Consider the following 21979-nt stretch of genomic DNA (forward strand, 5'->3'; position numbering starts at 1 on the left):
CTACACCCAACATGGGGCTCAAATTCACAATCCCAAGATCAAGAGTTGCACTCTCCCCTGAGCCAGCTGAGTGTCTGGAAACTCTTTTATTTTCAAAAATTGTAACTGAGATCATGAACATTTCCAGATACAAAAACAAAAAACGGAGAGACAGTAAACCCACACGGGCCCATCACCCAGCTTCAAGAATCATCAACGGTTCTGGCCATTTCATCCTCTTTCCCCTCCCTATTGTTTCAATACTTAAAAAAAAAAAAAAATACAAGTGACAGACATCACTTATTTAATACAAAGAGCATCTAAAAGGGGGTGATATATTGGGCAGCCCAGGTGGCTCAGTGGTTTAGAGCCGCCTTCAGCCCAGGGCCTGATCCCAGAGATCTGGGATCGAGTCCCACATCAGGCTGCCTGCATGGAGCCTGCTTCTCCCTCTGTCTGTGTCTCCGCCTCTCTCTCTGTGTCTCTATGAATAAATAAATAAAAATCTCTAAAAATTGAAAAAATAAATAATTAAAGAGGGGATATATTTCTTTACATAACTACAATGCCTAATCACATCTAACGAAATTAACACATTTCTTTCTCTCTTTTTTTTTAGGTTTATTTATTTGTTGTAATCTCTACTCCCAAAGTGGGGCTCAGTCAAAGGATCCCATGATCAAGGGTCACATGATCTACCGACTGAGCCAGTCAGACACACTTGTTCTCAGTTTTTTAACATTCTTATTTACAGTGAAAGTCAAGTGTGTGTGTGTGTGTGTGTGTGTGTGTGTAGGTATGTGTACAGTTCTATGAGTTTTGACAAATCCAGAGTCATGTTAATGACCATCAGAAGCAGGATTCATGGAGTTCAATCACTCCCAAAATGCCCTTGGGCTTTGTAGTCAATATGTTTGGTTTTTATGTTTCTGTACATATTTTCTTTCCCTAATGGGAGAGAAAGCAATAATCAGAGGTGATTTAAGGCCTGAGCTTATTTAAGATTACCAAGCACTGGGTTAGGTAGGAGACTTGGGCTCCAGGTACACTCTCTCCAGCTTGGGGCCTTCCTCTCTCTGAGCCTCAGTTTCCCATGTATAAAGTGGAGGCTATGAAGATCCAGTGAGTTAGGAAGGTGCTCAGGAAGCTCTCAGTGATATGGGGGGAGGGTGGGCCCTGACCTGCCTTTCCTTCTTTATTTTTTTTTTTTAATTTAAAGATTTCATTTATTTATTCATGAGAGATACAGAGAGAGGCAGAGACATAGGCAGAGGGAGAGGCAGGCTCCCTGCAGGGAATCCAATGTGCCAAGTCCATCCCAGGACGCTAGGATCATGACCTGAGCTGAATTCAGACGCTCAACCACTGAGCCGTCCAGGTCCCCCTCCTTTATTTACAGCACCCTAGACTAACTCACCTGATCCAGGCACTGCACCTGCGCAGAGCACCCAGCACTCCTGGGCCCCTCCCACCTCTCTCCCCAAAGCCATCCAGACACTATGTTCTGTGGTTTCTTCAGTGAGACTCCCAGCAAGCAGAGACCCCAGGGGCTGGCCCACCTGGGTCCCTGCCTGGCCTCTAGGCTTCCTTTGTTTCACCTGCAACCCAGTTCCCCTCCCTCCCTTCCTAAATCACACCACACCCTTCCGTGTCCAACGGGATATCACAGAGGCCTGCCAAGTGCCCTCATGCCCTATATGACAAAATTATTTCCAGTAAGAATCAGAAAATGAAACGAACAATATTAATGGCCACCAAAAAAATGCAGAGTGGACATTTTCTTTTCTTGAACCTCATATATATAAAATCATGCCAGTAAAAAAGAATTTAAAAATAAACATTACAGTACAAAAAAGAAAAAAAAAACACTACTGTTTATTCAAAGTTTATGGCAAGATTCAAAGTTTGAACTTGGGTCTTTTGGTTACAGTCTGATGTAATAAAGCTTTATGGAAATAATTGTGAGGGTTTTTTTCTTCTTGAGGAGAGCGAGACTGGGAGGGAGGGAGAGAGACAGAAACACAGACAGCGGGACGCCTGAGTGGCTCAGTGGTTGAGAGTCTGCCTTTGGCTCAGGTCATGATCCTGGGGTTCTGGGATCAAGTCCTGCATTGGGCTCTCCTCCCTCTGCCTATGTCTCTGCCTCTCTCTGTGTGTCTCTCACGAATAAATAAAATCTCAAAAAGAAAGAAAGAAATACAGAGACCAGAGAGAGTGTGTGCATGCAGAGAATACAGGTTGCATTTCCAATGGCTGCTTTACAGGAAAGGCTCACCTTTGAGTCCCATCTTCCAGACACTGGGCTCTGAGCACTTATAGGGGGAGGCACTCTCCAAAGCCTCCACCCCCACCCCAGGACTTAGGACAAGAGCATCACAGAAACCTTACCTCCCTGGCCCTGGATCCCTCTGGAAACTCAATCCCTCCCCTTCGCACCCCCAGTGCTGAGCTGGCTGAGCCCCTACCCGCCCCTGAGTTCTCTGTGGGGCCTGCCTGGATCAGCCCTGGGGAAATGTGCTTCTGTTGCAGGAGAGAAAGGTGGAGGTTCTTTTTTCTTTTCTTTTTTTTTCTTTTTTCTTTTTTTTTTTTGACTGGTTATCGAAGTAGACACACATACAAAACAGTCCAAACCATCAGTGTACAGCAGGGTGAGTTTTCACCAACTGAATACACTCGTGCCATCGGCTTCCAGACCAAGAAACATCTCCAGTCCCCAAGAAGTTCCTTCCTGGCTCTTTTCAGGCCATGCCCCCTCCCCTCAAGGCCACCATCATTGTGACGTCTGGCTGAATTGATGGGTCTTTCCTGCCTCGAGCTTCATGTAAATGGAGTCAGAAAATACACTCTCTTTAGTGTCGGGCTTTTTCCACTCAACACCGTGTGAAATTCAGTCTCATTAACGCGGGTAGTCAGAGGTAATTCTCACTGCAGAACCTGTTGTGTGACTGTACCCAGTTTATTTGTCCGTTCTCCATTGGTAATGAGGGAGTGTGCCAAATGGAAAGAGTCCTCTGGGCAGACGGAACAGTCAGTGCAAAGGTCCTGAGGGAGAACATGTCTGGTATTTTAAACAAGAGGATCTGTGTGGCTAGAGAGGAGCAACTGGGGGTGGGGGTGAGGGGCGTGGAGAATGAGGTCAGACAGGGAAAAAGAAGCAGATGGTGCAGTCTTAGGGGCACAGTGGTGAGTCTGGCTTTTACTCTGAGTGAAATCGAGCCAGTTTCTGAGCAGGGGAGGGATCTGATCTGACTTGGGTATTGGGAGTCCCAGGGGCAGGAGTGAGAAGCCTAAGGGGGGGGGGGCAGAGGGGTAGGTAGAAGCAGTGGAGGCAATCAGAAGAGTTTAGACTCGGAATACACTTTTGTGTTTGTGATTAGGATATACCTTATTAACTTCTACCTTCTTATTTTTAAGATTTTATTTATTTATTCATGAGAGACACACAGAGAGAGGCAGAGACATAGGCAGAGGGAGAAGCAGACTCCCTGCGGGGAGCCCGATGTGGGTCTCGATCAAAGGACCCCTGGATCCCGCTAAAGGCAGACGCTCAACCACTGAGCCACCTGGGCTCAGTCATCCCTGACTTCTACCTTTAACTTTGTGATTCTGTTGCTCCCACTTTTGCTATGCATCCCACCCCCTCACATTTAGGGTTTTTATTTTATTTATTTATTCATGAGAGACACACAGAGAGAGAGGCAGAAACACAGGCAGAGGGAGAAGCAGGCTCCATGCAGGGATCCCGATGGGGGACTCCATCCTGGGTCTCTGGGATCACACCCTGGGCCCAAGGCAGCGCCAAACCGTTAAGCCACCAGGGCTGCCCTCATTTAGGTTTTTTGAAGCGGCTGCATATTTGGTTTGGATTTGTTTTAGGCTTTTTTACCCTTTCTTTTCCCTCCACTAGCTTCCAATCTATGCATCGTTTGTACTTTTTTTAGTAGTAATCCTTGAAATTTTGGATGGCAGCGGATTGCAATCCTTGCAATTCAGGCACACTTTAAAAAAATCAAATCTGAGGTTTAATTAAGAGTGTAACCATTATACCCGGCCCTGCTTGGATCGTGACCCCACTGTGCAGACCGGAGGGCGGGGAGTCCCTGATGACGGGGAGTCTCCGATGACCGTGCGAGCACCGGCCGCCAGGGGGCACGAGCGGCTTGGGGCGCGCCGGCGCGCGGTGACCGTCAGGGGGCGCTGTGGCGCTCGTCCCGGGAGCGCGGTGGCCGCTTGGACTGTTGCCCTCTGGACATTCCAGAGGAGAATGCGTTGGTCCCCGACTTGTGCCAAGGGCCTCACAGCGCCGGGGCCGAGGATTAGTGCGGGGGATGTAGGCAGGATAAAGGCTAGAGCCTTGGAACACCTTCCAGGCCTCAGGGGAGGGGTGAGAGGGGTGCCGGAATTTGACCTCAAAGTTTTCCCGCACTGTTGCCCGCCCCCCACCCCGTCCCCATTCCTCGGACTTTTATAACAGCAAGGTGGTCGTGGGAGGGTGAGGGTTAGGTGGGGTGAACGTGGGCTTCCAGGCAGCGGTGCTTGAGGGAACGAGAATTATGGGGTTCCTAGTTTGCTTGTGTGTTTTTCTTCCATGAACGTCCAAAGCTTCAACAGATTCTCAAAGGGACCTACGACCCCAAACACAGACTGTTTGGAACCCTGTCTCTTCTTCCAGGAAGCCTTCCCTGATGTTCTCTCAGACTGGGTCAGGTGCCTTCTCTGGGCATCCACCGCCTCTGATCTTCCCCATCTGGGTCCTGAGCCCTCTGTTACCCCAGAAAAGATTGTCGGGGCACCTGGGTGGCTCAGTCTGTTAGGTGACTGCCTTTGGCTGGGGTTATCATCCAAGGGTCCTGGAATCGAGTCCCTGCTCAGCGGAGAGTTTGCTTCTTCCCCCCCCCCCCCCCCCCCCCCCCCCCCCGCTTGTGCTCTCCTTCTCTCTCTCAAATAAATAAATAAAATCTCAGGGTCCTTGGTTGTCTGCCTTCCAATCGGGTCACGATCCCAGGGCTCTGTTGTCTGTTGGGTAGGAAGCCTGCTTCTCCCTCTCCCCCTGCCTGCCTGCTACTCTGCAGCGTCAAATAAATAAAAATCTTAGAAAAATAAAATAATTTTTAAAAAATAAGATCTTAAAAAAAAAAAAAAAAAAGAATAGATTGTCATGTCTGGCAATGTCTCTGTCCCTCACTGGAGCTCCATGCAGGCAGGGGACCAGGATTTCTTTGGCACCAAAAACGTCACCAGCACTGTCCAGCACAGGAACTGAAACACCTGCGGGAGGGGGGAGGAGGCAGTTAAAAGATACCTGCCTTCCTTACCTGTAGACCTTTACAGATGTCCTCACCACCCAAACACTCTACTGCTTTATCTGGCTCATTTCCCCACATCACCTAGGTCTCAGCTCACACATCGCCTCCTCCAAGAGCCCTTCCTAGCTCCCACCCCCTAAGGCTGGGTTAAAGTTTGCTTGTGACCCCAACTTATTACAAAGTAGATATTCCGGGCAGCCCCGGTGGCGCAGCGGTTTAGCGCTGCCTGCAGTCCAGGGTGCGATCCTGGAGACCCAGGGTCGAGTCCCATGTCAGGCTCTGCATGGAGCCTGCTTCTTCCTCTGCCTGTGTCTCTGCCTCTTTCTCACTCTCTCTGAATGAATAAATAAATAAATCTTAAATAAAAAAAAAAAAAACAGGGATCCCTGGGTAGCGCAGCGGTTTGGCGCCTGCCTTTGGCCCAGGGCGCGATCCTAGAGACCCGGGATCGAATCCCACATCAGGCTCCCGGTGCATGGAGCCTGCTTCTCCCTCTGCCTGTGTCTCTGCCTCTCTCTCTCTCTCTCTCTCTCTGTGACTATCATAAATAAATAAAAATTAAAAAAAAAATAAAAAAAAAATAAAAAAAAAACAAAGTAGATATTCCACAGAAAATATTTGTTGAATGAACAAATGAAATAAAGGTCACTTCTTGGGTGGGGTTACCTGTATGAACTAGAGGATCACTTCCTGACCCCTTTTGTAGAGGTTCCCCCCCTTTTTAAATATTTTATTTATTTATTCATAAAAGACACAGAGAGAGAGGCAGAGACACAGGCAAAGGGGAGAAGCAGGCCCCATGCAGGGAGCCCAACGCAGGACTCAAACTTGGATCTCCAGGATCCCACCCTGGGCCAAATGTGGCGCTAAACCTCTGAGGCACCCGGGATGCCCCCCCCTTTTTAATGGCTTTTGAGCTACAATTCAACTAACTCATTAAAGTGTACAATTTGGGGGATCCCTGGGTGGCGCAACGGTTTAGCGCCTGCCTTTGGCCCAGGGCGCGATCCTGGAGACCCGGGATCGAATCCCACGTCGGGCTCCTGGTGCATGGAGCCTGCATGGAGCCTGCTTCTCTTTCTGCCTATGTCTCTGCCTCTCTCTCTCTCTGTGTGACTATCATAAATAAATAAAAATTTTTAAAAAAAGTGTACAATTTGGGACACCTGGGTGGCTCAGCAGGTGTCCCAAATTGAGTGTCTGCCTTCAACTCAGGGTGTGATCCCAGGATCTGGGATCAAGTCCTGCATCGGTTTCCCTTGGAGGAGTCTGCTTCTGCCTCTGCCTGTGTCTGCCTCTCTCTCTCTCTCTGTCTCTCATGAATAAATAAATAAATAAATAAATAAATAAATAAATAAATAAACAAACTATACGATTCAATGGTGTTAGTATGGATTTGTGCAGCCATCTCCCAGTTGGTGGAGATTTGAGCCCCTTGTGATCTGAGCTCGCTTTCTTCCAGGCGCTCTGGTAGGTGGTCCTCACTGTCCTATGAAGGGGATAGAGTCTGCCCTCCTCTGTCACCCAGGGGGCAGGGCAGGTAAAGATCTAGCCGCCTGCCCTCACCAGCTGACCAGCCTCGATGCTCAGCATTTCTCCAGAGGCCCACAGTTGTAACAGTCACTGAGCACTTGCTATGTGCCAGGTGCCGTTCTAAGCACTTGACAGAACGATTTATGTAACTGCCACTGACACTTCTGTAGAGCAGACACTATTAGTGTGATCCTCCATGTGGCACCAGGGGCTCTTGGGAACTGGATCCTTCTGAAGCTCCAGCCGTAGGTAGTGGGGGCTCAGGTCAAGGAGCCCCTGTCCCCCACTGACACTGCTTGAAGTGTATGTGCTGTGCTACTGCTGGTGGCTCATGGGCTAGATATGTCCCATGGGGTGGATAAAATATAGATATAGATATAAGTTAAGGAATGCCTGGGTGGTTCAACAGTTGGGCGTCTGCTTTTGGCTCAGGGCATGATCCTGGGGTCCCAGGATAGAGTCCCTCATCGGGCTCCCCACAGGGAGTCTGCTTCTCCCTCTGCCTGTGTCTCTGCCTCTCTCTGTGTGTCTCTCATGAATAAATAAATAAAATCTTTTATGGGGGGGAATCCCTGAGTGGCTCAGTGGTTTGGCGCCTCCCTTCAGCCCAGGGAGTGATCCTGGAGTCCTGGGATCGAGTTCCACGTCAGGTTCCCTGCATGGAGCCTGTTTCTCCCTCTGCCCGTGTCTGTGTCTCTGCCTCTCTCTCTCTATCTCATGAATAAATAAATAAAATCTCTAAAAAAAATTTTTTTAAAAGATATAATTTTATTTTTTTAATTTTTTATTTATTTATGATAGTCACACAGAGAGAGAGAGAGAGAGAGGCAGAGACACAGGCAGAGGGAGAAGCAGGCTCCATGCACCGGGAGCCCGACGTGGGACTCGATCCCGGGTCTCCAGGATCACGCCCTGGGCCAAAGGCAGGCGCCAAACCGCTGCGCCACCCAGGGATCCCTAAAAGATATAATTTTAAACAGGAATGTTTCCCTTTCTTGTCCACCCATCCACCCCAGCCCTTAGAGGAGAATGTCCCTCACCTTTGCACTTCAGTTTTATCCTGCACCTGCTCCCCTTTAACATCATTTGCCTGAAGCATTTGACTTTGAGGTCCTAACACTAACAGGTGGGTGAAGAAAGACTCAGGTAGAGAATTTTGTTGTTTTGTTTCAGTCCCAATGAGCCCTTCCACTCCCACCCATTCCCTATACCCTGAACTTATGCCTTTCCAGGCTGTTTTTTGTTCTTTTGGACTCCATCCGACCACCACCACCACCATGGCCAGGAAGTAGGCAGGGGTCACTGCGGTAGGGAAGTCTGTGCTTGATACTTGAACATCACACGCACACAGCTCACTTTTGTTTCCACATGTCCTAGCACACCAGGCCACCCACCAGGACTGCCACTCCCTGCTCTGCCACAGCCAACTCCTAACTGGAGATCCAGATCTCTGGCCATCTCTCCAGGGACTCCTTCTCCCACCACCTCCCACTTGTCCCAGGATAGCTTTTGACCTTGGGGAGTAAGGGGAATCTAGGGTCCCCTCTAGCTGAGAAAAGAGGAAGCAGGTCTCCACAAGGGGGGGATCTCTCCAGAGATTAGAGAGATAATAAAACAGATAAGAGGCGCCTGCGTGCCTGAGTCAGTTAAGCATCTGCCATCCGCTGGGGCTAAGATCCTAGGGTCCTGGGATGGAGCCCTGCATCTGGCTCCCTGCTCAGCGGGGAGCCTGCTTGTCCCTCCCCCTCTGGTGCCCCTCCTGCTTGTGCTCTCTCTCACTTTCAAATAAATAAATAAAATTCAAAAACAAAGCAAGCCAAGCAAACAAGAGAGATAGGAAAAAACTAAAGGCATAGAAACAGAAAGTATGTCCCCGTGTCATAGAGCTCTGGGCCGAGAAAAGGAAGCAGAAAGACAAGAGGGAGAAAACAGAAAGACAAAGAGAAAAACGGACATAGAAGGGAAAGGGCAGAAACCGAGGCAGGCTAAGCGACACAGGCAGGGGTTGAGTCAAGGGTGCAAAGAGGATGTAATTTAGTGGCTCCAAGAACAAACTCTGGAGCCAGACTTTGAGAAACACAGGCAGACAGAGGCAGAAGGTACAAAATAGGTGTTTTTTAATTGAAATTTTTTATAAAAAGGAGAGGGAACGTGAAGGGGCGGTGGGCTAGTCCCGGGGCCCCGCGGCGTCGGCAGGACGGGCCAGGGCGGCAGGGGCAGCGAGGGGCCTCGCCCCTTCCATGGTTCGGGTCCCTCCTCTCTGCCCCGCAGGCACCCGGCGCTCCTGGGCGCAAGCGGACGGGAGGGTGCGCGGCGGCGGGGACCCGCGGGCGCAGGCACCGAGCAAAGAGCCTGGGGCCGCCGAGGCTCAGGCCCGCGGCCGGGCGGGCGTGCAGTGGTGCGGCTGGTGCGACGGTGCGAACCCCGGGCGGCAGACGCAGCGGAAGGAGCCGTCGGTGTTGACGCAGCGTGCGTTGACACAGAGCGGCGAGGCGGCCTCGGCCTCGTCACACTCGTTGATGTCTGCATTAGGAGGTACAGGGGGCGCTGCTCAGGCCTGGGGGCCCTGGAGCCCCCCCCTTCTGACCCCTGGGGCCTCCGGGGCCGAAGGGTGCGAACGCTGAGCCTCCTGCTTGGAGTCAATCCAGCCCCGCGGCCACCCCCTGCTGGCTGTGTGAGCCCGGGCAGGTGGCTTGGCCTCTCTGTGCCGCAGCTGTGTTCTGTGAGGTGGGGATGGTAGCCCCTAGGTGGCTAGGGTTTTGTTAGGAAAATAACACCGATGATGCTATCACAACCAATGCTTTCTCTGTACCAGGCGTTATTTAAAGCACACCACGTGTATTTATCCTCCTAGGCAGTAGGTACCGTGATCCCATTTACATATGGGCAAACTGAGGACCAGTGCAACATCCCACAAGCGCCTCTTCAGCCCAGTGAGTTCCCAGACCAGCTCTCGGGGTCTCTGAGTGCCCACTCCCCTGCTCTTTCCTGGCTGTGGGTCCTTGGGAAACTCGTTCTCTTTTCCGAGCCTTGGTTTATTTATACGGAGGCCTCAGTGTCATTGTAAACCAGTATCGATGATGGTCACAACTCTATGGACTGAGTTCTCCAACTCGGCTCATTTTTTTTGGATGAGATTAACTAAAGGCACAGTGACCTGTCCAGGGTCGCACAGCACGTTGCTAGACTGAGCCTGAGGTCTGTCCAACTCCCCCAGAGTCTTTGATCGTAGCCACTTTGCTTTACTACTGTCTAAACTAGGCAGCATGACACATATTCCCATTCTACAGACGAGAAGACTGAGGCTCCCCAAAGCGGTCAAGCAAATTGCCCCAGGTAGCACGGGGTCCTTAGACATCAGCACCGCAGGATTCTACAGGATTCCTCAGCTCTGCTTCAAGCCCAGCCCGGGTCCCTGGGGTCAAGCTCTCACCCTGGCCTCACTCTTTGCTGGCAAGCCCCGTCCCTGTGCAGGAGTTATTTCCTGTTCCCTCTGGTCTGGCCGGACCCCTGGACACCCCTCAACGTCTCTGACCAGCCCCTCTAACCCCCCCACCCCCACCCCCACCACTCAGTCAGGGCTTCCACCCTCTGCCGGTGCAGGCAGGCTCTGGTCACCCCTCACCGACGCAGGCCATGCGGGTCATGTCCAGGCGGTAGCCGGTGAAGCAGTCGCAGGTGAAGCCCTCGGGGACGCGCACGCAGCGGCCGTGGGCACAGCCGTCCAGGATCCCGCACTCCTCCGCCTCCAGTCCCTCATAGGGCCCGGACAGGGTGCCTGCGGAGAATGCGGGGACTCCATGGTTCAGGGTCTCTGCCTTCCATGGCTTAAACCCCCACCGTGGGGTTGCCCCTGGCCTGTAACCTCTCCTAAACTGTGCGGCCCGCTCCGGGGCTGTCGGGGGCGCTATGCGGCCAGGTTTCCCTGGCTCTGCTCTTCTCCCTGTCCTCTTTCTCGGTCTGCAGGTGTGTTTCTGTGCTGCTTCGTCGCTCACTCTGACTGTATCTGTGTTTTCCCGTCTTTCTGAGCCAATCTTCACCCCTGGTTTCTTTTTGTTTCTGGGTCTCACTCTCTTTCCCTCCCCCTCTTCCCTGTCTCCACCCCTGTGCACCCCTAACTCTTCATCTCAGCCTACATCGGCTTGCCCGCAGTGCTCACCAGGATAGCTTCCCCCTTCAGGTGACTCCTCGGGTTCTGGGAAGGAGCCCCGGGTGTCGCGGGACCGATAGCGCCAGCGGGTTCCTGGGCCAGGTGGCGCCGCAGCCTCAGATTCACCATAGGGGCCACCGTCGTCTTCAAAGTCTGGCATGTCATAGGGTGGTGCTCCGTATGGGGCCTCCCGGCGGGCAAAGGGCCCAGGAGGTGGTGGGTAGGGGTCGTAGGGTAGCACAGGTGGTGGGTACAACTCAGGCCCATAGGGAAGGCCCTGGTAGGGTGGACCCAGGTCAGGGCCATATTCATAAGGGAGTCCAAAGCCACCTGGTCTCGGGGGACCATATGCTGGTGGGCGTAGCACGTTGCACAGGGCCTCAAAGTCATCTGTAAATAGGAGCAGAGCCTCATGGTTAGCCCTGGCTTGCCTCAGCACCCACCACTCGTGTCTGTTGTGTGGGGAACGGCTCCCAGAGGAGTGAGGAGGGGCTTGGGCTGAAGCATGGGAGGGGCTTCAAAGAGAGGGGCTGGGATGGTGGGGTCAGGATCAGGGGTTCTGGAGCAAGGATTAGGAGGCCGAGGGCTGAGACTGAAACTCCTAAGTGCTGGAATTTGGGGGAACCATAGAATCTTAGACTAGGGACCTAGAGAAATAAGATGGGGGTGTTTTAGGGACCAGAGCTGGGGAGTACCAGGAACTGCTACTGGGGGCCTAAGGGGCCAGGATGCACAGGAGGGAATCTGAGACAGAGGACCTGGAGGTCTGAGGACCAAGGACCAGGGTTTAAGGCCTGGGGCTGAGTTCCCAAGGTGGACTCAAGGGTTTTAAGAGCCAAGCTTTTGGGGATCTCTGGGGTTATGCTTTGGGGTCTTAGGCACCTGGAAGTGAGTGTCTAATACACTGGGATTTGGAGATCTGTGGGCCAGGACGGTGGGGTCTGAGCAACTGGTATTTGAAGTCTAAGGGTCCAGGATTTGGGAGGAGTTATGGGCTCCTAAGGGAGCTATCTAAGCCTGAGTGTGGCCCAGGCAGATGGCAGTACCTGAGTCCTGGGCAGGGCAGAGGGCACAGTCCATTCCCCAGGCCTCTCCGTAGAGGCAGCAGCACTCTGTATAGGTGGCCTGGCGGTCCAGCCGGGGGCGGCTACACACGAGGTCAGCTCCTACTTCCTGCCAGCACACTCCCAGATTGTCATCTGAGGGCAGAGACAGCATGCATCAGGGTGGGACAAGTGGGATCGGGTCCTCCCAAATGCTGAGAGCAGTCCAGCCACCTGATGCCTAACACCAGGTGCTTCTCCTCAGCTGTGATCTGACTCCCAGGAGCCCTCTGAGGTAGTGCCAGGTAAGTGTGAGCTTGGTCTGGCATGAGGCTGTCATATAGGAGGAGAAAACAGAAGGGGTCCAGTGGCTGGGAGAGAGGGTCTGAAAGGGTTCTCTCCACGCCCAGCCTCTGAAGGGCTCTGGGACCTGGGGCAGTCGCTTTTTCTTCTCTGAGCATTGTTTGAATGAAGTCTCAGGGTGTTTGGGGTGTGTGTGTGTGTGTGTGTGTGTAAGAACAGAAAGTGGAAAAACAAAGGAGTTTGGGCCAGTGGGCAAAAAGAAAAGACCCAAAGAGATAGAGACAAACACATCCCAAGAGTCAAGAGACTCCATGAAAAACAGGAAACCAATGATTCAGAGAGACCAAAACAACAACAAATAAACAACAACAACAACAAAAAAAAAAAACAGACCTAGAAACAAGGACTCAGAGGGTGGCAGAAATTCAGAGAACAAACCTAAAGACAGACATCCCAGAGAGGTGGTAAGAGACAGAGACACACAGGGAAATAATAGCAGGAAGCACAGCTTTAGAACTTAGTAAGACCAGGTCCCATAGGGTCCTGAAATAAAATCCCCCTGGGCCACCCTGTAAGAGGCAATCGCCAGCGCACCCAGTGTGCCGAACGGAAGCCGGGGGCCCAGAGGCTATCCGCCACGTGCAGGGACGCACGGCCAGCAAGCGGCAGGCTCCTCTGGAACCTTTCCTCCGGGAGAACCCTGCCCACCAGGCCCGGCCGCCCCTGAGCTTCAGACTCGGCGAGGAAACGGGGCGTGAGGGGGCGGGGCCGAGCCTTGTGCAGGGTAGGGCCCCGGGGGCGGGGCCGGCCCGGGGCGGGGGCGGGGCGGGCCCGGGGGCGGGGCTACCGAGGCTCTGGCTCTCGTTGGAGACGCAGCGGCGCCGGGAGCCGTCCAGCACCAGCGGGGGCTCGCACGTGCAGTGATAGGAGCCCACGGTGTTGACGCAGCTGCCGCCCTCACACGCCGGCTCCTCGTCCGCGCACTCGTCATTATCTAGGGAGGCGAGGAGGGAGCGGTTAGGAGGCAGCCCTCTATCCTTTCCCACTTCCCCAGCGCGTTAACAGTGTGATGGATGGAGTCTAGACTCCAGGAGGACTTCCTGCTGGCGGTGGCCGCATTCCGGAGCGGGGCTGGCGGGGTAGAGCGTGGGGGGCGGGGTAAACAAGGAAGTGGAGGGAGGCTCCTACCGACGCACTCCAGTCGCTGGGCATGGTAGTAGTAGCCGTTGCTGCAATAACATGAGTAGCCTGGGGCCGTGTTCACGCACACGCCGCTCTTGCACACCTGGTCTCGGAAGAGCTGGCACTCGTCCACGTCTGCGGGAAGGATGGTCAGAAGGGCGCCCCACACCAAGAGAGGGGGGCGGGCCAGGGTGTGGGGCGGCCGGATGGGGGGAATGTGTGGCTCCAGGGCTTGACCAGAGAAGAGAGGGACCCCAAAGGTGGTGACAGAGACCCAGAGGTGGAGAGATAGGGAGAGGTGGCGGTAGAGAGACAGAGCGGGTGGGAGGAATGGGGGAGACCGAAAGAGGGTGAGAGAGAAAACAGGGCCAAGGGTGAGATGGAGCTGGGCCTGGGGCCTGAGGAGCAGTGGGGCTCGAAGTCTGGCCTTACCCCTCCGGAGGCTCAGGTCTCCGCTCGGTGCCAGGTAGCCCCGGCCGTGGGGGCACAGTGACTGGTACTCGGCTGCACACAGACACAAGGCTAAGCCCAGACACCCTCAACAACCGGCCCCCGCCCTGGCCTTACTCTTGCCCCCTGACCACTTACCCTTCATCACCCAAGTTTTCGGGCCCCCTGCCTGTTTGTGTCCACCTCTCAGCCTCATACCCACCTGACTGGCAGCTTGATCTTGCCCTTGCAGTACCCAGGACCCCAGCTCATGTCCAAATGTGTCCCCTGTCCCAGTCCCATGCTCACCTCTTTCTACCCAAACCCTCAGCCCTCTGTCCACCCAGTAGCCCATGCCCACCTGTCTCGGTGCTGGGGCACTGCTGGATGCGGCAGCCGCTGCCCCAGCCCTCACCCACGGTGCAGCAGCACTCTTGCCATGTCACATTCCGTGCCAGGATGTTGTCACATGCATCCGGAGCCGCCGTGTCAAAGTAGCACTCCCGGCGCCCACTGCCCACAGGGCCCTGTCTGGGTGGGCTGGGCCGGCGGGGTGGGGATGGTGGAGGTGGCCGGGCAGGCAGACCTGGGCTGGCAGGTGCCTGGGGCTGTGAGCCGGGGAATGTGCCTGGGGAAGCAAGGGGCTTTAGCCCAGTGTGGGCTGAGCCTCCCACCCCCATGTTATACATGGGGAAACTGAGGCAGAACCAGACTCCACACCTCTCACCATCTATCCTTGTCTCTCCCATTCTCACCTCTTGCCATTTCTGCATCTCTCTCTCTGTCTTCTCCCCCATCACGGCCTTGTTCCCTCTCGCCTGGATTTCCTCCTTCCAGCCCTGATTTCTCTGGTTGTCGCTATCTGGTGATATCTCTGCCTGCCCCCTTCTGGACTGTGAGCCCCTTAAAGACAGTGGTCTCTCCTGGTCACCACTGTGTCCCTAGTACCCAGGGCCTAAACATAGTGGATGCCCTGTGAACATCTGCTGAATAAAAGAATCTGGTAGAGTCAGGGACAGGGCTGACACGGAGTCCTACCACCCATGTGTTCTCTATTGTTTATTGCTATTTATTTTTTTTTAATTTTTCATTTATTTATGATAGTCACAGAGAGAGAGAGAGGCAGAGACACAGGCAGAGGGAGAAGCAGGCTCCATGCACCAGGAGCCCGATGTGGGACTCGATCCCGGGTCCCCAGGATCGCACCCTGGGCCAAAGGCAGGCGCCAAACCGCTGCGCCACCCAGGAATCCCCTGTTTATTGCTATTTAAAACAACAACATTTAACTGATGGCAGCTGTCCAAGCCCAGAATGGTTAGACCACATCATTTTCCTGTAAGCCCTGCAGCCATAAGTTAAATAGACACATGAGTCTTACCAGGAGAAGTTCGTGGGGGAACACAACGTCCAGTCATGGGGTCAAACTCCTCAGGGCTGGTGGGGCAGACACAGAGGAAGGAGCCTTCGACATTCTCACACAGGGCAGCTCCACACACACCCTGTAGCGTTTCACATTCATTCACATCTGTGAGCAAGAGACAAAGGGGAGGGAAAGTCAATGGTTGCAAATGTCTGTGATCCTAAAACTCTAAAAGTCTGAAATATCCAAAAATAATGGGTATTTTTAGTCACCTAGACCCCATCATTCACTATCTTTTGGTGACAAACCCTGAATTTCCCTTGGGAGCTCTTTGATCTTCCATTTTCAACTCGTGTATTTTTGAGTAGGGCTAAATCTACTTCGAGGGGTGGACACAAGTCCCAGGCATGGCCAACCAGATTACTGTATTTCTCTGGCTCTGAGAGACAGGTGGTGACCAAGCTGGGCCAAAGCCAGGCCTGGCACTTTTGCTAGAAATATCAAAGAGCCTCCCTTTTTAGTTCAAGGGTTGCCAGGCTAAGGATGTTAGTCCGCAAGTGCTAGGGCCTTCTTTGTCATGTGAAAAGAGTCTGCCTGAAAATAAATACAACAGAGGAAAGCAGAGCTGAGAGAGGGAGACAGCTAGCCTTGTTGGAATCCCTGGATCCAAGTATGCCTAAGTTCAAACACATTCCAGCATGTCACTGTTTTAATTCTTTTCAAGGAAACAAAGCCTGTTGTGTTGGAATTTGTCAAAATTAAAAGAATATATAACTGGGGCTCCTTGGTGGCTCAGTCGGTTAAGCATCTGACTCTTGATCTCAGTTCAGGTCTGGATCTCAGGGTCTTGAGTTCAAGCCTTGTGTTGGGCTCCAAGATGGGTGTGGAGCCTACTTAAAAAATATATGTATGTATAACTAAGATTCATACAGCTCACTGTAGGTAAATTGAACCTCAAATGAAAATAGAAAACACCTACTGGACTCTAGTTAATACTATGTAGACTGAAGAATTTAGAGAGAAGTGTACTGATGCCTACAACTTAAATTTAAGCCGATCCCAGAAATAAGGTGGATTACAGACAGCTATGTGAGATAAGTATAATAAAATAATGATAATGGAATATAGATCATGGGTGTGTGGACATTCATTGTATTGTCTTTCAATTTGCTGTATGTTTAGAAACTTTCATCACAAAACATTGGGGAAGGGGCAGCCCAGGTGGCTCAGCGGTTTAGCGCCGCCTTCAGCCCAGGGCGTGATCCTGGAGACCGGGGATTGAGTCCCACAATGGGCTCCCTGCATGGAGCCTGCTTCTCTCTCTGCCTGTGTCTCTGCCTCTCTCTCTCTCCTCTCTGTGTATTCTCATGAATAAATAAATAAAATCTTAAAAAAAAAAAAACATTGGGGAAAAAGAAAATGTTTATGTACACTTAAAATTAGTGTGCATTCAAAAAAAAAGATTAGTGTGCATTTTCTACATTTTATGCATGTATTTTTTTAAGCTCTCCCCCAAACAAGATCTGAATGAATAGGGTTTCTCTTGCTTGCAAACAAGAGATTCCTGACTGATATGGAAATGATGTAAGGTCTAAATTCCATAGGCTACTGTGTGTGTTCACATTTGTTCACACCAAATGTCAATTCACATTTGTTCAGGGCTTTGGAGAGGAACAGGGCCTGACCAACCTCTTCCCCACCCTCCAGCCAAACCCACCCCGGGGAGCCCCGTACCCACGCAGTGACGCCCGTCCCTGGCCCCCTCGTATCCCTGGTCACAGAGGCACTGGAAGGAGCCAGGCAGGTTCTGGCACACGGCATGGGCCCCGCAGAAGGATCGATTCCGGCACTCGTCCACATCTGCAACCACCAGACAGTCAGGCCATTGCTGAGCCTTCTATCCCCTCCACATCTCACCCAAAGCCTGATGGACACCTACCCTGGCAGCCGCCCCCTGGCGTGGGCTGATAGCCAGGGTCACAGGCCGGTGTGCAGCGGTAGGAGCCAGGGGTGTTCTCACAGCGCTGGGCTCCACAAATCGCTGAGCCATATTCTTGGCACTCATCCACATCTGCAAAAGAGTGGGGTGAGGGAGGGGAGGGGAGTCGCAGGGCTGGATTCACAAGTTCCTGAGGCTGCTTCCAGTTCCCATGCCTGAGAAGTCTATAAACCTGATATTCTAGGAGTCTGAGCTTCTAAAGTGTTGAGACGCTTAAAGTCTCCCTGCCATTTCTCACATAGTCTAAATGTGGTCCCTCCTCAGGGCCTTTATACTTGCTGTTGCCTCTGTCAGGATCACTCTTCCTGCAGCTATCTGCGTGGCTCCCTCTCTCACTTCACTAGTGTCTAGGTAAAGCCCTCCCAGCACCCCTTCCCCCCACTGCCCTGTCATCTCTGTCCATTTATCCTGCTCTATTTTCCTTCCTAAACTTGATATTATATTATCCATGTATTTCTTGGTACACCACCATCCCCCTCCACAATGCAGGGACATGTGTCTATCTTGTCCGTCCCCCCCCCCACCCCGTATCCCCAGGGTATAGAACTGTGCTTGACACACAGTAGGTGCCTCCAAACTGCTGAATGAACCTTGAGTTTATTTACATGTTTATTGTCTATCTCTTCCCACCTGTCTCCCTTCCCCACCATTGGCTCCATGAGAGCGGGATTTTGTTTGACCCCTTGCCTATAGTACCCCCCAGTGTCTGGCACACAGTAGGTGATTAACAAATTCTTGTGGAATTAATGAATGAGGTCCCTTGAAACGGGGCTTCCATGGATCAGAGGTCTGGCAGCTAGAGAGCCAAAGATAGCCAGCCCACAGTCATTTCATTTGTTCCCCAAAATGCTGACCCACACTGACCCACACACTAGGCAAAAACAAATCTTAGATTAGCCCCAGCCTCCTGTCTCATCAGTAGTCTTTGGGAGCCTGGTGGAGAAATCAGGCAAGAGATTAGGGTGCCGGGGTGGGGTGGGGTGCCCTGCGTTGATTGGAATGGGAAGGTGTGAGGAACAAGAGGACCAGACAAGGGTGGGTGTGAAGCAAGGACACTGGCCACCCCTACTGTACCCGTTCCCAAGGGCTGGAGAAGTCTGAAAACTGGGGAAAGCACAGAATGCTAACTAACTGCTCTGCCTGGGGATGTCTTACTCGGGTATAGCCTAAAATGCAGACCGTGCTAGAGCAGCAGAGGCGCATGGGCTGCTCTGGAAAGGTCTTCCTCCTCTCCTCCCAGCTCACCTCCCCGGGGGGGATGCAAGGGCACAATGGTGGCTTATTTGCACCACAGAGAGGGGGACACGGTTAAGAGCGTCAGTTGGGGGCTCCTTCCCTCCCCTCAAGGCCGGAAGGCAGGGTGCTCCTCCTCCACCCCTCAGGGAGCTGGCTCCAGCCACTTGTCCCAGGGGCAGGGGAGAGGGAGGAGAAGAGTCTCACCGTCACAGGTGCCCTCGGGGCCCGCGTGGTAGCCGGGCTCGCAGTCTCGGACACAGCGGTAGGAGCCGGGGGAATTCTCACAACGCTGGGAGCCGCACAGGGCCGGGCCCCGCTCGCGACATTCGTCCACGTCTGAGGAAGGAGGCAGAGCAGTCAAATGGGGGAAGCCGGGGAGGCTGGGAGGCAAAGGAGAACAAGTTGAGGGAGTTAAGGAAGGGAGTGGAGAGTCGGAAGGGGGGAAGGGGGCAGGCAGCGGAGGGCAGATGAGTGCGAGAGAAGGGGAGGCCGAGGGCAGGGATCCCGCGGCGGGGGCCTCACCGAGGCAGGAGGCCAGGTCGGGGCCGGCGCGATGTCCCGGAGGACAGACGCACTCGAAGGAGCCGTCGGTGTTGGTACAGATGCCGCTCTGGCAGAGGTCCTCCTCGCTGCACTCGTCCACGTCTGCGGGACAGCGTCCGAGACCGCGGTGCCCCGCCGCCGCTCAGCCTTGCAGGCCGAGCCCCTCCGCCGCCCTCCCCCGCCCCTCCCCCTCCCGCCCCCTGGCTGAGGCCGCCCCCCGTTTCCCCGCCCACCGCAGGCCCCGCCTTCCCCTCAAGCCCCGCCCCAGGCGGCCCAGGCCCCGCCCCTCCCCGGCCGCCGCCAGGAGGCTCCACCAGCCCGGCTTAGACCCCGTGGCTTTGAGACCTCCGTCCAAGAATTCAGACTCCGCCCGCCGCCCTCTCCCAGTCCGGATTTTCTTGGGGTAAGCCCACGCTTTCCCGCTCCAGGCTCAGCTCGGGTACCGACCGAGGCAAGAGGCTCCGCGGGGTCCGGGCCGGTAGCCCGGGGCGCAGGTGCAGGCAAAGGAGCCGTCGGTGTTGAGGCACTCGCCGTGGGGGAAACAGAAATCGCCCTCCAGGCACTCGTTCACGTCTAGGGTGCAGGAGTGGTCGGGGTCGTCGCCCAAAGGGCAGCTCCGCCCGCAAGCCCCACCCATAGCCTGTTGGTCTCGCTTCCATCACCCCAGCAGGCTCTGCCCGAGAACCCAGACCCCACTCCCAGGCTCCCCGACCCCCACCCCGCCCTGCCCACCTCTCCCCTCCTGCTCACCTGCGCAGGGCCCAGGCCGACCCGCCGGCGCCCGGTAGCCCGGTGCACAGCTGCAGCGGAAGGAGCCCTCCGTGTTGATGCAGTGGCCATGGGGGCCGCAAGAGGCACCCGAACTGCACTCGTCCACATCTGTGGGTACCGGGCTTTCAGAAGGGGTCCGGTCTAGGGACACGGCAAGGATTCTCCCCTGGGGCTGAGGGGTCTGGAGAAGTGAGTGGGTAGTGTCTTGGGTTGGATATTGGGCTCCGTGGCAGAAGTGAGTGGGGGAGACCAAGAGTCCCTGATTCTAGGGACCATAACTGGGTGTCCTGTGGGTCCGGATTTCTGGGAACTCCCTATGCCAGGATCCTGGAATCAGTGAAGGGCCTCTGGACTAGCACTGGGGTCAGAAATTAATCAGGGTAACAAGTCAGGTGTTATAAACCAGGATATTGTGGCATTCTGCCAAATCAGGAGAATGATTAGAGTCGATGACTGGCATCTGAGGCCAATTTGGGTCATGGGTAACAGGGTCCAGAATTCTGCCTCAAGTTGGGGGTCAGGGCCAGGGGTCATGAACCCACTCAGGCCCCAGAGATGGTTATTCTGAGAATGGGTAGGGGCAGTGAGAGAGACAGGATCAAAGGTCACAGAGAGTCAGGGGTTATAGCAGGAGTTATGGCTAGGTCAAATGTCAGTCAGGTTCAGGGGTCACAGGTCACATTCAAGGTCAAGGGACAGTTAGGATCAGAAGGTTTACAATTGCTTTCAGGGTTGTGGGGAGGGTTTATCAGCAGGAGAAATAGGGTCAAATGTCACTGTCAAGTTGAGGGTCACAGAATCAGAAGTCACATTCAGGGTCAAGATTCAAGGTCCAGATTAGGGATTGCAATATGGGTCATGGACCCATAATCTAAGTCGAGTCACAGTCAGATGCTGGGGGTCATGGTCCAGGGGATTGAGGGCCAGGTCAGGGGTCATGATGCGGGTCTAAGGTCATAGCCAGGGCTTGGTCTCACCAGTGCACCGGCCATGCTGCAGGTGGTGGCCAGCAGGACAGGCCCTGCACTGGAAGGAGCCGGGCGAGTTCACACACTCCTGCCCAGGACATGCCAGGTGATTCTCACACTCATCCACATCTGGGGAGCAGGGGAAAAGGTGGCTTTGAAGGAGCAGCCCAAAGCCTCCCTCACCCATCCACACTCCTCCCTCCCTCCCCGGCCTCACCCTCGCACTCGGAGCCAGCCGTGTTGGGTTGGAAGCCTGTGGGGCAGACGCACTGGAAGCCACCTTCTGTGTTCTCACACCGGCCATAGGCGCAGGGCGGGGGGGTTCGGGCACACTCATCCACATCTGGGGAAGAGGGAACCAGTGGGGCTGAGAAAGGGGCCTGGACCCAATCATCCCCACTGCTATCACCATCTACCCCAACATTCCAGTCTGGAGGCAGTCTCTTGGGCCAGGCTCATCCCACCTCCCGGGAGTACAGACTCCTTCTCTGTTCCCCCACTAATGGTCTGTCCAGCTGCCAGGGTGAAGCTAGGGTACCACCTCCTGCACGTTGCCCTCCCCAGCTCAGAGTTGTCCCCCACCCCGGGCTGCCATGAGCACAAGAATATCATTCCAAAAGGAATGCAGAATGGAGAGCATCCTCATAGGTGGAGAAAGGCGAGAAGACTCTGGAGTCAGACCCTCCCCACCCTCTCAGTACCTCCACTCCTCTGCCTCTGTTCTCCATCACCCAGTCCCATCACCCTGTCTCTCTGCCCCCCAGCCATGTCCCTCTCCCATCCCCACAGCCAATGGGGATGGCATGAGCTTAGACTCAGTACCCTCACCTTGGCACGGGGCCCCCGGCCCTCGGGAGCGGAAGCCAGCCGGGCAGGCACAGTGGAAGGAGCCAGCCGTGTTGTCACAGCGGCCTGGCCCGCAGGGCGGTGGCTCTTGGGCACACTCATCCACATCTTCTTCACACGCCGAGCCCCGGAAGCCAGCCGGGCAAACACAGCGGAAAGAGCCGGACAGGTTCTCACAGACCCCTCTGCCACAAAGGCCTGGGCTCTGCGTGCACTCGTCCACATCTGCCCGGGGCAAGGGGCCCAGAGTCACACGTTTATGCTGCCCCACACCCCTGTCCTCTGCTTCGCCTCCCTGACCTCCATCACTTTGACTTCCCCTCCTCATCAT

At 54.1% G+C, this 21979-nt stretch overlaps 1 protein-coding gene across 5 annotated transcripts in view; it reads right to left on the reverse strand.

Moving 5' to 3' along the window:
- Nucleotides 1–8913: 8913 nt before the first annotated feature.
- LTBP4 (latent transforming growth factor beta binding protein 4) overlaps nucleotides 8914–21979 on the reverse strand; it is a 28211-nt gene continuing 15145 nt past the window's right edge. For 3 of the 5 annotated variants that reach the window (XM_077851272.1, XM_077851260.1, XM_077851276.1), the window contains 18 exons: nucleotides 21631–21873; nucleotides 21020–21145; nucleotides 20812–20931; nucleotides 19814–19975; nucleotides 19511–19636; nucleotides 19043–19165; nucleotides 18725–18856; nucleotides 17225–17356; nucleotides 17020–17145; nucleotides 15304–15450; nucleotides 14287–14553; nucleotides 13929–14000; nucleotides 13503–13631; nucleotides 13162–13308; nucleotides 12015–12167; nucleotides 10978–11358; nucleotides 10444–10596; nucleotides 8914–9341 (listed from right to left, as the gene is read on the reverse strand). In XM_077851272.1, the coding sequence (XP_077707398.1) occupies nucleotides 9187–9341; nucleotides 10444–10596; nucleotides 10978–11358; nucleotides 12015–12167; nucleotides 13162–13308; nucleotides 13503–13631; nucleotides 13929–14000; nucleotides 14287–14553; nucleotides 15304–15450; nucleotides 17020–17145; nucleotides 17225–17356; nucleotides 18725–18856; nucleotides 19043–19165; nucleotides 19511–19636; nucleotides 19814–19975; nucleotides 20812–20931; nucleotides 21020–21145; nucleotides 21631–21873 (2894 nt within the window). In that variant the 3' untranslated portion in view covers nucleotides 8914–9186. The remainder of the gene's footprint in view (nucleotides 9342–10443; nucleotides 10597–10977; nucleotides 11359–12014; nucleotides 12168–13161; nucleotides 13309–13502; nucleotides 13632–13928; nucleotides 14001–14286; nucleotides 14554–15303; nucleotides 15451–17019; nucleotides 17146–17224; nucleotides 17357–18724; nucleotides 18857–19042; nucleotides 19166–19510; nucleotides 19637–19813; nucleotides 19976–20811; nucleotides 20932–21019; nucleotides 21146–21630; nucleotides 21874–21979) is intronic. The other 2 variants (XM_077851265.1, XM_077851282.1) reach the window with 1 other exon arrangement.

Source organism: Canis aureus, chromosome 1 (genome assembly GCF_053574225.1).
Source record: "Canis aureus isolate CA01 chromosome 1, VMU_Caureus_v.1.0, whole genome shotgun sequence".
Taxonomy (NCBI): domain Eukaryota; kingdom Metazoa; phylum Chordata; class Mammalia; order Carnivora; family Canidae; genus Canis; species Canis aureus.